We start from the raw sequence: 14,019 nt of genomic DNA on the forward strand, positions 1-14,019 counted from the left end.
AACCCAAAGTGGCTGGACTTCAAGAACTTGGCCACCCTGGACAAGATGGACAAAGCCTATGTGGCAATGGTTTTGCAAAAAGATTAATTGTTATAAAAACTGTGGAAGGTATTGCAAGATTAAGCATAAGTGTAAAGCAGTATGAAGTCAATTGTTACTTTGTGTAAAAATAAATCAACAAAATGTTCTCTTCAATTAAACAAAAACTCATTGTATTTGTGTGCGTATGCGGAACTGTACTATGTGTCACTTGGAAAATTATGTCTCTGGAAAATGATGTTATCTATGATGATTATATCTTGTACTGCCCCTTTGTTGATCATGCGATGTTATGCTTATGTAAGCTTATGATATAAAAGACCATGTAAAAAATAAAGAAGAGGCTTTTTTTTCTGCAGAATGAAAATATAAGACACACTACGTCTCATTCTTTTTCGCCAAACTCTACCCTTCCTCTGGTGACCCTGTTCTTTGCTGAGGCTGGCCCCCGGCAAGAATGAAAACACTTCCTATCAGAACTTTTAGGACACAGCAAAAGAGGTGCTCAGAGGCCAATTTATGTCAATAAATGCACACATCCAAAAAGAAGAAAGGGCCAAAATCAAAGAATTATCCCTACAACTTGAACATATAGAAAGAGAGCAACAAAAGAAACCCTCAGGCACCAGAAGAAAACAAATAATAAAAATTAGAGCTGAACTAAATGAAACAGAAAACAGAAAAACATTTGAAAGAATTAACAAGGCCAAAAGCTGGTTTTTTGAAAAAATCAACAAAATAGATAAACCACTGGCCAAACTGACAAAAGAAAAACAGGAGAGGAAGCAGATAACCCGAATAAGAAATGAAAAGGGCGATATTACAACAGACTCAACTGAAATTAAAAGAACCATATCAGATTACTATGAAAAACTATACTCAAACAAATTTGAAAACCTAGAAGAAATGGATGAATTCCTAGAAACACACTACCTACCTAAGCTAACACAAACAGAGGTAGAACAACTAAATAGACCCATAACAAAAGAAGAGATGGAAAAGGTAATCAAAAAACTCCCCCCCCGCCAAAAAAAAAGCCCTGGTCCAGAGGGCTTCACTGCAGCATTCTACCAAACTTTCAGAGAAGAGTTAACACAGCTACTACTAAATGCATTTCAGAGTATAGAAAAGGATGGAACACTATCAAATTCATTCTATGAAGCCACCATATCCCTGATAGCAAAATCAGGTAAAGACACCACAAGAAAAGAAAATTATAGACCTATATTCCTCATGAACATAGATGCAAAAATCCTCAACAAAATTCTAGCCAATAGAATTCAACAACATATCAAAAAAAAAAAAAAATTCACCATGATCAAGTGGGATGTATACCAGGTATGCTGGGATGGTTCAACATTAGAAAAACAATTAATATAGTCCACCACATAAATAAAACAAAAGACAAGAATCACATGATTTTATCAATTGATGCAGAAAAGGCATTGGACAAAGTTCAACACCCATTCATGATAAAAACTCTCAGCAAAATAGGAATAGAAGGAAAATTCCTCAACATAATAAAGGGCATCTATACAAAGCCAACAGTCAATATCACCCTAAATGGAGAGAGCCTGAAAGCATTCTCATTGAGATCGGGAACCAGACAAGGATGCCCTTTATCACCACTCTTATTCAACATTGTGTTGGAGGTCCTAGCCAGAGCAATTAGGCTAGATGAAGAAATAAAGGGCATACAGATTGGCGGGGAAGAAGTAAAAGTATCTCTATTTGCAGATGACATGATCTTATACAGAGAAAACCCTAAGGAATCCTCATGAAAACTACTGAAACTAATAGAAGAGTTCAGCAGAGTATCGGGATACAAGATAAACATACAAAAATCAGTTGGATTCCTCTGCGCCAACAAAAAGAACATCGAAGAGGAAATCACCAAATCAATGCCATTTACAGTAGCCCCCAAGAAGATAAAATACTTAGGAATAAACCTTACCAGAGATGTAAAAGACTTATACAATGAAAACTACAGAACACTTCTGCAAGAAACCAAAAAAGACTTACGTAAGTGGAAAAACATACCTTGCTCATGGATAGGAAGACTTAACATTATAAAAATGTCTATTCTACCAAAAGTGATCTATACATTTAATGCAATTCCAATCCAAATCCCAAGGACATTCTTTAAGGAGATGGAGAAACAAATCACCAACTTCATATGGAAGAGAAAGAGGCCCCGGATAAATAAGGCATTACTGAAAAAGAAGAACAAAGTGGGAGGCCTTACTTTACCTAATTTTAGAACCTATTATACTGCCACAGTAGTCAAAACAGGCTGGTATACTGGTACAACAACAGATACATAGGCCAATGGAATAGAATTGAGAATTCAGACATAAATCCATCCACATATGAGCAGTTGATATTTGACAAAGGCCCCAAAACAGGTAAAGGGGGGAAAAGACAGTCTTTCTAACAAATGGTGCTGGCATAACTGATACCATCTGAAAAAAAAAAAAAAATGAAACAAGACCCGTACCTCACTCCATGCACAAAAACTAACTCAAAATGGATCAAAGACCTAAATATAAAATCTAAAACGATAAAGATCATGGAGGAAAAAATAGGGACAACATTAGGAGCCCTAATACATGGCATAAACAGTATACAAAACATTATTAAGAATGGAGAAGAAAAACCAGATAACTAACCCAGACCGGGAGCTCCTAAAAATCAAACACCTATGCTCATTCAAAGACTTCACCAAAAGAGCAAAAAGACTACCTACAGACTGGGAAAAAGTTTTTAGCTATGACATTTCCGATCAGCGTCTGATCTCTAAAATCTACATGATACTGCAAAAACTCAACTGCAAAAAGACAAATAACCCAATTAAAAAATGGGCAAAAGATATGAACAGACACTTCTCTAAAGAAGACATTCAGGTAGCTAACAGACACATGAGGAAATGTTCACAATCATTAGCCATTAGAGAAATGCAGATCAAAACTACAATGAGATTCCATCTCACTCCAACAAGGCTGGCATTAATCCAAAAAACACAAAATAATAAATGTTGGAGAGGCTGTGGAGAGATTGGAACACTTCTACACTGCTGGTGGGAATGTCAAATGGTACAACCACTTTGGAAATTGATTTGGCGCTTCCTTAAAAAGCTAGAAATAGAACTACTATACGATCCAGCAATCCCACTCCTTGGAATATATCCTAGAGAAAGAAAAGCCTTTACACGAACAGATATATGCACACCCACGTTCACTGCAGCACTGTTTACAATAGCAAAAAGATGCAATCAATCAAGGTGCCCATCAACGAATGAAGGGATAAATAAATTATGGTACATTCACACAATGGAATACTATGCATCGATAGAGAACAGTGAGGAATCTGTGAAATATTTCATAACATGGAGGAACCTGGAAGGCCTTATGCTAAGTGAAATTAGTCAGTTGCAAAAGGACAAATACTGTAGAAGACCACTATTGTAAGAACTTGAGAAATAGTTTAAACTGAGAAGAAAACACTCTTTTGTGGTTATGAGAGGGGGGAGGCAGGGAGGGTGGGAGAGGGGCATTCACTAATTAGATAGTAGATAAGGACTACTTTAGGTGAAGGGAAAGACAACACACAATACAGGAGAGGTCAGCACAACTGGACTAAACCAAAAGCAAAGAAGTTTCCTGAATAAACTGAATACTTCAAAGGCCAGTGTAGCAGGGGCAGGGGTTTGGGGACCATGGTTTCAGGATACATCTGAGTCAATTGGCATAATAAAATCTATTAAGAAAACATTCTGCATCCCACTTTGAAGAGTGGTATCTGGGGTCTTAAATGCTAACAAGCAGCCATCTAAGGTGCATCAATTGGACTCAACCCACCTGGAGCAAAGGAGAATAAAGAACACCAAAGACACTGGGTAATTATGAGCCCAGGAGAAAGAAAGGGCCATATGAACCAGAGACTACATCATCCTGAGACCAGAAGAACTAGATGGTGCCCGGCTACAACCGATGACTGCCCTGACAGGGAACACAACAGAGAGCCCCTGAAGGAGCAGGAGAGCAGTGGGATGCAGACCCCATATTCTCATCAAAAGACCAGACTTAATGGTCTGACTGAAACTGGAAGGACCCCAGTGGTCACGGCCCCCAGACCTTCTGTTGCCCTAGGATAGGAACCATTCCCAAAGGCAACTCTTCAGACATGGATTGGACAATGGGTTGGAGAGGGATGCTGGTGAGGAGTGAATTTCTTGGATCAGGTGGACACTTGAGACTATGTTGACATCTCCTGCCTGGAGGGGAGATGAGAGGGTGGAAGGGGTTAGAAGCTGGCGAAATGGACACGAAAAGACAGAGTGGAGGGGGAGAGTGGGCTGTCTCATTAGGGGGAGAGTAATTGGGAGTACGTAGCAATGTGTATATAAATTTTTGTGTGAGAGGCTGACTTGATTTGTGAACTTTCACTTAAAGCACAATAAAAATTATCTAAAGAAAAGAGTTTGAACAAACAAACAAAAAAAAGGTCCTTTGTATCAAATTTGCCCAATGCAATGTGTTTTTTGATTTCTGGACTGCTGCTTCCGTGGCTGTTGATTGTGGATCCAAGTAAAATGAAATCCTTGACAACTTCAATCTTTTCTCCATTTATCATGATGTTGTTTATTGGCCCAGCTGTAAGGATTTTTGTTTTCTTTACATTGAGATGTAATCCATACTGAAGGCTGTAATCTTTGATCTTCATCAGTAAGTGCTTCAAGTCCTCTTCACTTTCAGCAATCAAGGTTGTGTCATCTGCATATTGCATTTTGTTAATGAGTCTTCTTCCAATCTTGATGCACCCTTCTTTTTCATATAGTCCAGCTTCTCCAATTATTTGCTCAGCATACAGATGGAATAAATATGGTGACAGGATACAACTCTGACACACACTTTTCCTGAATTTAAACCACTTAGTATCCCCTTGTTCTGTTTGAATGACTGCCTCTTGGTCTATACACAGGTTCCTCATGAGCACAATTAAGTGTTTCAGAATTCCCATTCTTCTTGATGTTATCCATAATTTGTTATGATCCACGGAGCCAAATGCCCTTGCATGGTCAACAAAACACAGGTAAACATCTTTCTGGTATTCTTTGCTTTCAGCCAGGGTCCATCTGACACCAGCAATGATAACCCTGGTTATCTAAACAGTTTTGTTGCTTTTTATTACATCTCATGATGAAATAGTTGCTTTTTTTAAGTCTTATATTTAATACATCAAAAAGCTTTGCATTTGATCATATAGACCTTAAGCTCACATTTCTGAGAGTGTAAGTGGCATTAAATTTTAACTACAATATTTTGAATCACTGAACACTTATACACCAGGTAGCTTAATGTTTTATATATGCACAATTATATACATAGCCTCACACGTCTATAAGTTTGTCGTACTGTGGTGGCCTGCATGCTGCTGTGATGTTGTAAGCTATACCACTGGTATTTCAATATCAGCAAGCTCAACTATGGTGGATGGGTTTCAGTGGAGCTTCCAGACTAAGCAGACCAGGAAGAAGGACCTGACAGCCTGCTTTAAAAAATTAGCCAAAGAAAACTACATGAAAGGCAGTGGAACATTGTCTGGTACAGTGCCAGAAGATGAGCCCCCAGGTTGGAAGGCACTCAAAATACGACTGGGGAAGAGCTGCCTCCTCAAAGTAGAGTTGGCCTTAATGACATGAATGGAGTCAAGCTTTCGGGACCTTCATTTGTTAAGTGGCTTGACTCAAAATGAGAAGAAACAGGTGCAAACATCCATCAATAATCAGGACATGGGATATACGAAATAAGGATCTAGGAAAATTGGCAGTTGTCAAAAATGAACTGGAACACACAAAGATCAATATCCTAGGTATTAGTGAGCTGAAATGGACTGGTATTGGCCATTTTGAATCAGACAGTCATACGGTATACTAAGCCAGGACTGATAAATTGAAGAGGAATGGCTTTGCATTCATTGTTAAAAAAACATTTCAAGATCTATCCTGAAGTACAGTACTACCAGTGTTAGGATAATACCCACACTCCTATAAGGAAGACTAGTTAATATGACTATTATTCAAATTTACACACCAACCACTAAGGCCAAAAAAAAAAAAAAAGGCCAAAGACGAGGAAATTGAAAATTTTTACCAACTTTTGCAGTCTGAAATTGATCAAACATGCAATCAGGATGCATTGATAATTACTGGTGATTGGAATACGAAAGTCGGAAACACAGAAGAAGGAACAGCAGTTGGAAAATATGGCCTTGGTGATAGAAAGGACGCCGGAGATCGCATGATAGAATTTTGCAAGACAAACAACTTCTTCATTGTGAATACCATTTTTCGACAACACAGACAGCAACTATACAAATGGCCCTCACCAGATGGAATCAAATTGACCTGACCCAAGCCTTGGTGTTTTCGATTGCCTCATATGCATGTGAAAGCTGGACAAAGAATAAAGAAGGCTGAGGAAGAATTGAAGCCTTCGAATTATGATGTTGGCAAAGAATATTGAATATACCATGGATTGCCAGAAGAACAAATGAACCTGTCTTGGAAGAAGTACAGCCAGAATGTTCCTTAGAAGCAAGGATGGCAAGACTTCCTCTCACATACTTTGAGCATGTTACCAGGAGGGACCAGTCCCTGGAGAAGGACATCACACTTGGCAAAGTAAAGGGTCAGCGAAAAAGAGGAAGACCCTTCATGAGATGAATTGACACAGGGGCTGCAACAATGGGCTCAAGCCTAACAACAATTTTGAGGTTGATGCAGGACTGGGCAGTGTTTTGTTCTGTTTTATGTAGGGTCACTATGAGTTGGAACTGACTCCATGGCGCATACCAACAACATACATACAGCGGAGCAAACATAGTGTGTCATTTCACTCGATCAGCGGTTCTCCAACTGCTCTTAAAAATTACTAAGGACTCAGAAGAGTGCTTGTTTATGTAGGTTATATCTATTGTTACTTACCACATTAGAAATTAAAACTGAGAAATTTTTTTAAAGTATTAATTTAATAATAATAATCACAAACCCATTACATGTTAGTATATATAACATATTTTATGGAAAATAGCTATATATTTTTCAAAAAGTTGTGAGAACAGCGGCATTGTTTTATATTTTTGCAAGTCTTATTAACGGTTGGCTTAACAAAAGACAGCTGGATTCTTATAACTGCTCTGAATTCCATCTGTTGCACTACTGCGTGCCATGTCACCTCTGGGAAACTACTGTACATGAGACAGAGAGAGAGAATGAGAGTGAAAAAAGCAACTGAGATCTTGACACCATTATGGAAATAGTTTCAGCCTCACGGAAAGGTGATCCCTGGGTCCCTGAGGTGTCTGAAGACCACACTTTGAGAATTGTTGCATTATATTCACATAATTCAATGCCATCTGGGCTGGCTTTTTTCTTGATGGGCGGTATTTCAGGGGAAGAAGGCAAGAAGGAACAGGGGAACCAACCGAGGAACCCATAACCTCATATTAAAATGTCTAAGATAACCACTAAATTAATAGAAATAGAGCATATATTTTCCAAGTCAGTGGAGGAATAAATGAAATGAGAACCACAGCAACCATAAAACTTAATCCCAAAGAAAGGCTCAAACCAAACCAAACTCACTGCATCAAGTTGGTTCTAACTCATAGCCACCCCTTAGGGTTTCCAAGGCTGGAAATTTCTACAGAAGCAGACTGCCACATCTTTCTCCTGGAGAGCCGCTGGTGGTTTCGAACCCCCGACCTTTCGGTTAGCAGTTGATTGCTTTACCTACTATGCCACCAGGCTCCTTCAAAAAAAGGCAAGAGGGGAGAAAAAGGAAATACTAAAATGTGGGGAAAATTGCACAAATTAAGGCGGTAGAAGTTTCGTTTTTTCAAATGAGTGTAGTCACTTTGTGATAATTCATCTGACTTGTGAACTTACTTGGCCATATGTTTATGCAGGTACATTTCATTATGTGTATGGACTTCAACGAAGGTGTTTAAAAATAAGACGGCAGGCATAAATCAAAATATATTTAAGGGGACAAAGAGGTACAGTTAAAAGACAAATATTGTCCGATCCTGAGACCAGATTTTTCAAATCCAACCACTCTATACACTGCTTATAAAAGACACATCTAAAAGATGAGGATACAGAAAGATTGAAGGAAAAAAGATGCACAAAGATGTACCAGGCAAATATTAACAACGACAAAAAAATAGTTGGTGTGGCTATACTAATGTACTAGTTACTAGGGTTGCTGCAACAAATAACCCCACATTTGGTGGCTTAAAACAACAGAAATGTATTCTCTCACAGTTCTGGTGGCCCGAAGTTTGAAATCAAGGTGTAGGTGGGGCCAGGGGCATATCTAAGGCGTGGCAGGTATGGAACGTGCCTTGGGTGCCACTCGAAGCGGGGGGACGCCATTGAGCAGTTTCTATTAAGCCAATATGGCTTCACGTCCTTCCTCAAGCACAGTAGACACAGAGGCGTGGGGGGGGGGTGGCGGCTCAAGGGAGGACAATTGCCCCTGGCCCACAACCAAGGGGGTGCCAGATGAGATGCTGGAATGATATTCAAGACGCCACAGATATGAAAGGCGCCTGACTGAGACAGCTGGACAAGAGGAAGGAAGGCGTTTCTGCTGACGCATCGCTGCTATCAACGTGGGTTCATCTTGAAATTGGGGGGAGGGTGCAACTCAAAGATTGCCCCTGGGTGCTTGTACTCTCCCTACGCCCTTGGCATAGGGGTTTCCAAGGCTGTAAATCTTCATGGAAGCAGACTGCCCATCTTTCTTCTCTGGAACAGCTGGTGGGTGGGAACCTCGATCTTTTGGTTAGCAACCGAGCATTTAATCACTGCGCCACCAGGGCTCAGATAACAACAAATGTTGGTGAGAGTGTGGGAAGATTGGAACTCTTATTCCTTGCTGGAGGGACTGTAAAATGGTACAAGCACTATGAAAAATGGTATGACGCTTCCTCAAAAAGAGAAATAGAAATACTTTATGATCCAGCAATCCCACTCCTAGGTATATACCCTACAGATCTAATACAAGAGGCACAGACAGACATATGCACACTTATGTTCATTGCAGCATCATTCACAATAGCAAAAAAAAAAAAAGGAAACAGCCTAAGTGCCCTTCAGCAGATGAATAGATAAGCAAAATGTGGTCCATACATACAATGGAATACCGCAGGAACATAGAAAACAATGATGAGCCTGCGATACATATTACATCATGGATGCAGCTGGGGGACATAGCGCTAAGTGAAAGAAGTCAAGCACACAAGGACAAATACTGCATGATCCCACTTTTATAAGAACACAAGAATGGATATACACACAGAGACCAACGTTCATTGGTGGTTATCAGAGATGGGGGGGATGGGGAAAGGGAATCACTTTCTAGATCGTAGATACTTGTTATTTTTGGTGATGGGAAAAGTTGCACAGACAGGGGGTATGACGAGCACAGCTTGACAAAAGTAAACAATGCCACTAAGAAGCACACAGAGAAAAGGATGTTTGTGCTAAGGAATATAACATACATAATTTGGCAACAGCACTAACAATATGGTCACATATGCAGGTACGAAGGCATGTATGTGTATTGGTAGGTACAGGTGCACATGAATTTGGGTACAGGTACCCAAACCATTGCCGTCAAGTCAAATCCAACTCCTAGCGACCCTACAGAACAGAGCAGAACTGCCCCATAGAGTTTCCAAGGAGTGCCTGGTGGATTAGAACTGCTGACCTTTTGGTTAGCAGCGTAGCACTTAACCACTATGCCACCAGGGTTTCCTACTGATGTATCTATATGTATGTACAGATATGTGTGTGTATACATATATATTCATAGAGGACACAGTTACAGATACTTCTCAGACATAACCATACACCTTTTGAGGTTGCTTTTCTGGATTTGAAGACTTAGGACCTTAGTCTCATGGGACCAATTTGTCAATTGTTATAATATAGTTCACAAAGTTTATGTTCTGCATCCTAGTGAGGTGAGTAGAGTCTGGGGTCTTAAAAACTTTCGAGTAGTCATCTAAGATACAACTATTGGCCTCTACTCCTCAAGAGCAAAAGAGAAAGAAGGAGACCAAAGTCTCAGAGGAGAAACTAGTCTATATGGCTAATAGCCTACCCAAGCCACAGCCCCATCTACCCCGAGACCAGAAGAACTAGATGGTGCCTGGTTACCCCTACTGACCATTCTGATCAGGGCCACTACAGGTGCACCCTGATAGAATGGGAGGATAACACAGAAAAGAACTCAAATTCTTTAAAAACCCAGGCTTTTTGAACAAGTTGAGTCTAGAGTACTCTCTGAGACTATCGCACTAAGATTCTCTAAAACTTGAACCGAAACTATCCCGAGTCACTTTTTAGTGAAATAAGATTGGTACACAAAATACAGGATATTAGGTGTGAGTATGGTACTCCATTAAAAAACCATCTACATGAGACCAAAAGGCCAACAATTACCCCAAAGCAAAGATGGGAAGATAAGGGGGCATGTATACCAGAGCACTGGAAATGGAGCTACCAGAACACAATTAAAAGAGTGCTGGCACATTACAGAACATGTAACTAATGTCACTGAACAGTTCGTATAGAAATTGTCAAATGGGAACCTAATTTTTCTGTGTAAACATTCACTGAAAACAGTAAAACATTATTTAAAAAGAAAAGATCGATCAAGGAAAAAAGAAGGCACAAGTACACAAATTAAGGATTTGAAATAGGACACAACTAGTAAAATATATCCTGGCCTGAATTTTCTTCTCCCCAGCTCTGATTCTTCTCCCAGTGACTGATTCTTTCCTTGCATTTTTTGTAGACCTGAGCCAGCAAGTGCTTTGATTGGAATGCCGGTCTTCCAGGTCCACACGCAGGATCCTACCTCGTTCTCCTGACACTTGCCTGTGTTGTGATATGCGGACCTAGCATGTGGAACCACCTTTCTGAACCAGGGCCAAGGATAGAACTAAGAGCCCTGCATTAGATATGTGTAAGCAACCATCTCATATATGCTGAGTGGAGAAGATGAAGAAATTCAAGACTACCAAGTAGACACATGAGACTATGTGGGCAGCTCCTGTCTGGAGGTGAGATGAGAAGGCAGAGGGGGACAGGAGTGGGTTGAATAGACATGAGGAATACAGGATTGAGAGGAGTATGCCCTCACATTGTAGGGAGAGCAACTAGGGTCACGTAACAATGTGTGTATAAGTTTTTGTGTGAGAAACTGACTTGAATTATAAACTTGCACTTAAAGCACAATAAAATAAAATAAGAAAGTATTCCAAGACTATGATATTTCAGGATAGATGGATTTATAATTTACCATGAGACAGTACCAACCATAAATAAGGAAATGCCATCAACCCCCAGGGAACTAAATAAAAACACACTCATCTGGTGGATGAGTTGGGTTTGAGATACCCACTGCTCTCCTTTGCCTTGTAAACTGGGAACAGGAGCACTTACCCCAGTTCTATGTCATTTTTCAGCTTTTTATGCATCTCCCCCGCCAAACTATGTAACACCAAACTGGAAAACCTAGTCTCCTGTGAAGATGACATTGCTTGTGCCTAAGCTCTCATCTGCTTTCGTTGTGGCTCTCTCTTGAGTTCTTCTCCTCCAGCACCCTGACAGAGAGGTACCCCAATTCTGCAGCCTCTGTAACCCTTTATCAAAGTCTCTGCGTACAAGTGAGGAGGAGAAATAGAAAATTAAGGGGTCAATGCACGCATTGAGAGCACTTAGCAACACAGCGTATGCACGCCAAGTTACGCTTTGCTTCTTGAAGAACCCCACCACATGAGACACATTGTAGGGCCCAAAACAGACCAGGAAATTGAAGAGAGTCACAGCAGCCAGCCCCACAGCTCTCCAGCGCTTCTGGGCCCCCACTTGGGACCTGGAGAGCATGATGCGCACAAAGCGCCAATAGCAGAAGATAGTCACCACCACGGGGATGAGGAAGAGGACCATGCAGAGCTCCAGCCGCACAGGGACTACCAAGTCCAGCTGCTCTTTAGTAAACTTATCATAGCAGGCAGGGAGCTCTTTGGCATGATTTACTGTATCGCTGGTTGGTAAATATTGGACAATGATCACAATGCTACAGTGTCCCAAAGACAAGACCCAGGAGACCACAGCAGCCATCACTCCATACACCGGCCGGCGGGAGAGCTTGTAGTGCACTGGGAAAGCCACACTGCGGTAGCGCTCGATGCTGATGCCTGCCAGGAGCCACGTGCTGCAGTAGATGCTGCTGTAGAAGCCATAGCCAGTGAGGGCGCAGAGTATGTCGCCCAAGAGCCAGTGGAAATTGTACATAGCCTCGACCATCTTGAAAGGCAGCAGCAGCAGGAGGAGGAGGTCTGCCAGCGTCAGGTTGAGCAGGAGGATGTGGATGGGTGCAGGGTGGGGCTGACGGAGCCGCCTGGCAAAGGCCCTCAGGGCCAGCAGGTTGGCAGGAAGACCAATGAGAAACGATATGATATAGACAAAGAGAGCCGCCAGGCTTCTGGAACCCAGGGCCATCTTTCCTGAGGAGACAAAAGGTGAAGTCAGAATCCTCTCTGATCATGGGCTTCCCAATGCCAGACCAAAGTGAATCCATCTGAGCTTCTTTGCGCACCCTTCCAGCTGGCAACTGTTGAGCTTCCTATGTTTGCCATTGTGTGTCATGGACAAAGAGGCTGCCTTTTTTACCTACCAGATTCCTTCTTTAGCACCCTCCTCCTGAGCATTTCCACCCCACCAGGGAAAAAGTTGCTTCCATAAGCATTTTGATGTCCCAGAAGTCTACACAAAAAAAGTTGTGAAGTCTCCAAGACCCCACTAGAAAAGGAAACTCAGGAAGACATTGACATCCCCTGTTTTGTTCAGCACTGCAGCCCTAGTACCTAGAATTATGCCTGGCACATAGTAGGTGCTCTGTTGATAATTAAATGGATACATTAACTGAGGATATTTTTAATGAACTGAGGAAACAGTTATTTTATCAGGAGGAGCCAGGAAACTGAGACTATCTCTGAGTTTCCCAAGTTCATATTCTACACTCTTAGCCCAGCTATGGCATTTTTCTCTCTTTGCCTCTTTTCTCTCCCAGCATCAGTGCACTTGAACACAAGACTCTCAGCTTTAGCTCTGGAAATGGGAATTTGGCTAAGCCTGAGAGAAAAGTAGCTTAAGCCTAAGGTTAGCTCCGGATGTTCAAGCTTCTTGATTCCATGTCGAGCCTTTCAAAGAAAACCTGTAGGTTTGGGTGGGGTAATGGAAGGGGCCTGACCTGGGCAAAAGGATTGAAATCCTAGCCATGGTTCAGATCAGTCATGTGACTCTCGGAAAACAGCTCTAACCGCTTTAGCCGTCAGTACCCATTTTCACCACAAAGAAGCGCTGGTTTCACCAGGGCTGTCACTGTTCCTAATATACACGACCTGCAAATTCACTCTTGCTCTCCTCTTGGAGAAAGCATATAGGCATTAGATTTATGAAAATCAAGAGTTGCCTTAAACTTCCTCTAGTTTATCATTAAATTGTAGGCATTTAAAATAAAACTTGAGTCTTTAACCTATATCTGGTAGCGTACTACTTATGGGTGACTCATCTGCATATCTCATTCCTACCTTTGAGAATCTCAGAGGTAGAGGACCAGGGAGATTCCCTGCCTTGTTGGGGCCAAGCTTGTCTATTTTTCTACTCATGTTCTCACCTCTTCCAAGACCCACAAAAGCATCATCTCTCTCTACACTTTTCCTGGCCCCTTTCCCATTTCTCTGACCTCTTCACTCTCTTCCTTAGAGAATAAACCCCGTATACTCCTCCCTTTTCATAAGAGCTTGTAGACATGCATTCCTTCTATCCTAGCTCTTCTTAAAGTTGTAATCCCTGAAGCCTCTTCCCTGAGCATAAGCAAATCGGGTGCCTTGCCTTAT

At 41.3% G+C, this 14,019-nt stretch overlaps 1 protein-coding gene across 1 annotated transcript; it reads right to left on the bottom strand.

Annotated features, from left to right (window-relative positions):
• Positions 1 to 11,587: 11,587 nt before the first annotated feature.
• Positions 11,588 to 12,938, bottom strand: LOC100671323 (free fatty acid receptor 2-like). The gene has a single exon (XM_003420801.3). It carries the CDS (start codon positions 12,617 to 12,619, stop codon positions 11,630 to 11,632), a length of 990 nt encoding a protein of 329 aa, XP_003420849.1. The 5' UTR covers positions 12,620 to 12,938; the 3' UTR covers positions 11,588 to 11,629.
• Positions 12,939 to 14,019: the final 1,081 nt, after the last annotated feature.

The sequence above is a fragment of the Loxodonta africana genome, chromosome 11 (genome assembly GCF_030014295.1).
Source record: "Loxodonta africana isolate mLoxAfr1 chromosome 11, mLoxAfr1.hap2, whole genome shotgun sequence".
NCBI lineage: Eukaryota > Metazoa > Chordata > Mammalia > Proboscidea > Elephantidae > Loxodonta > Loxodonta africana.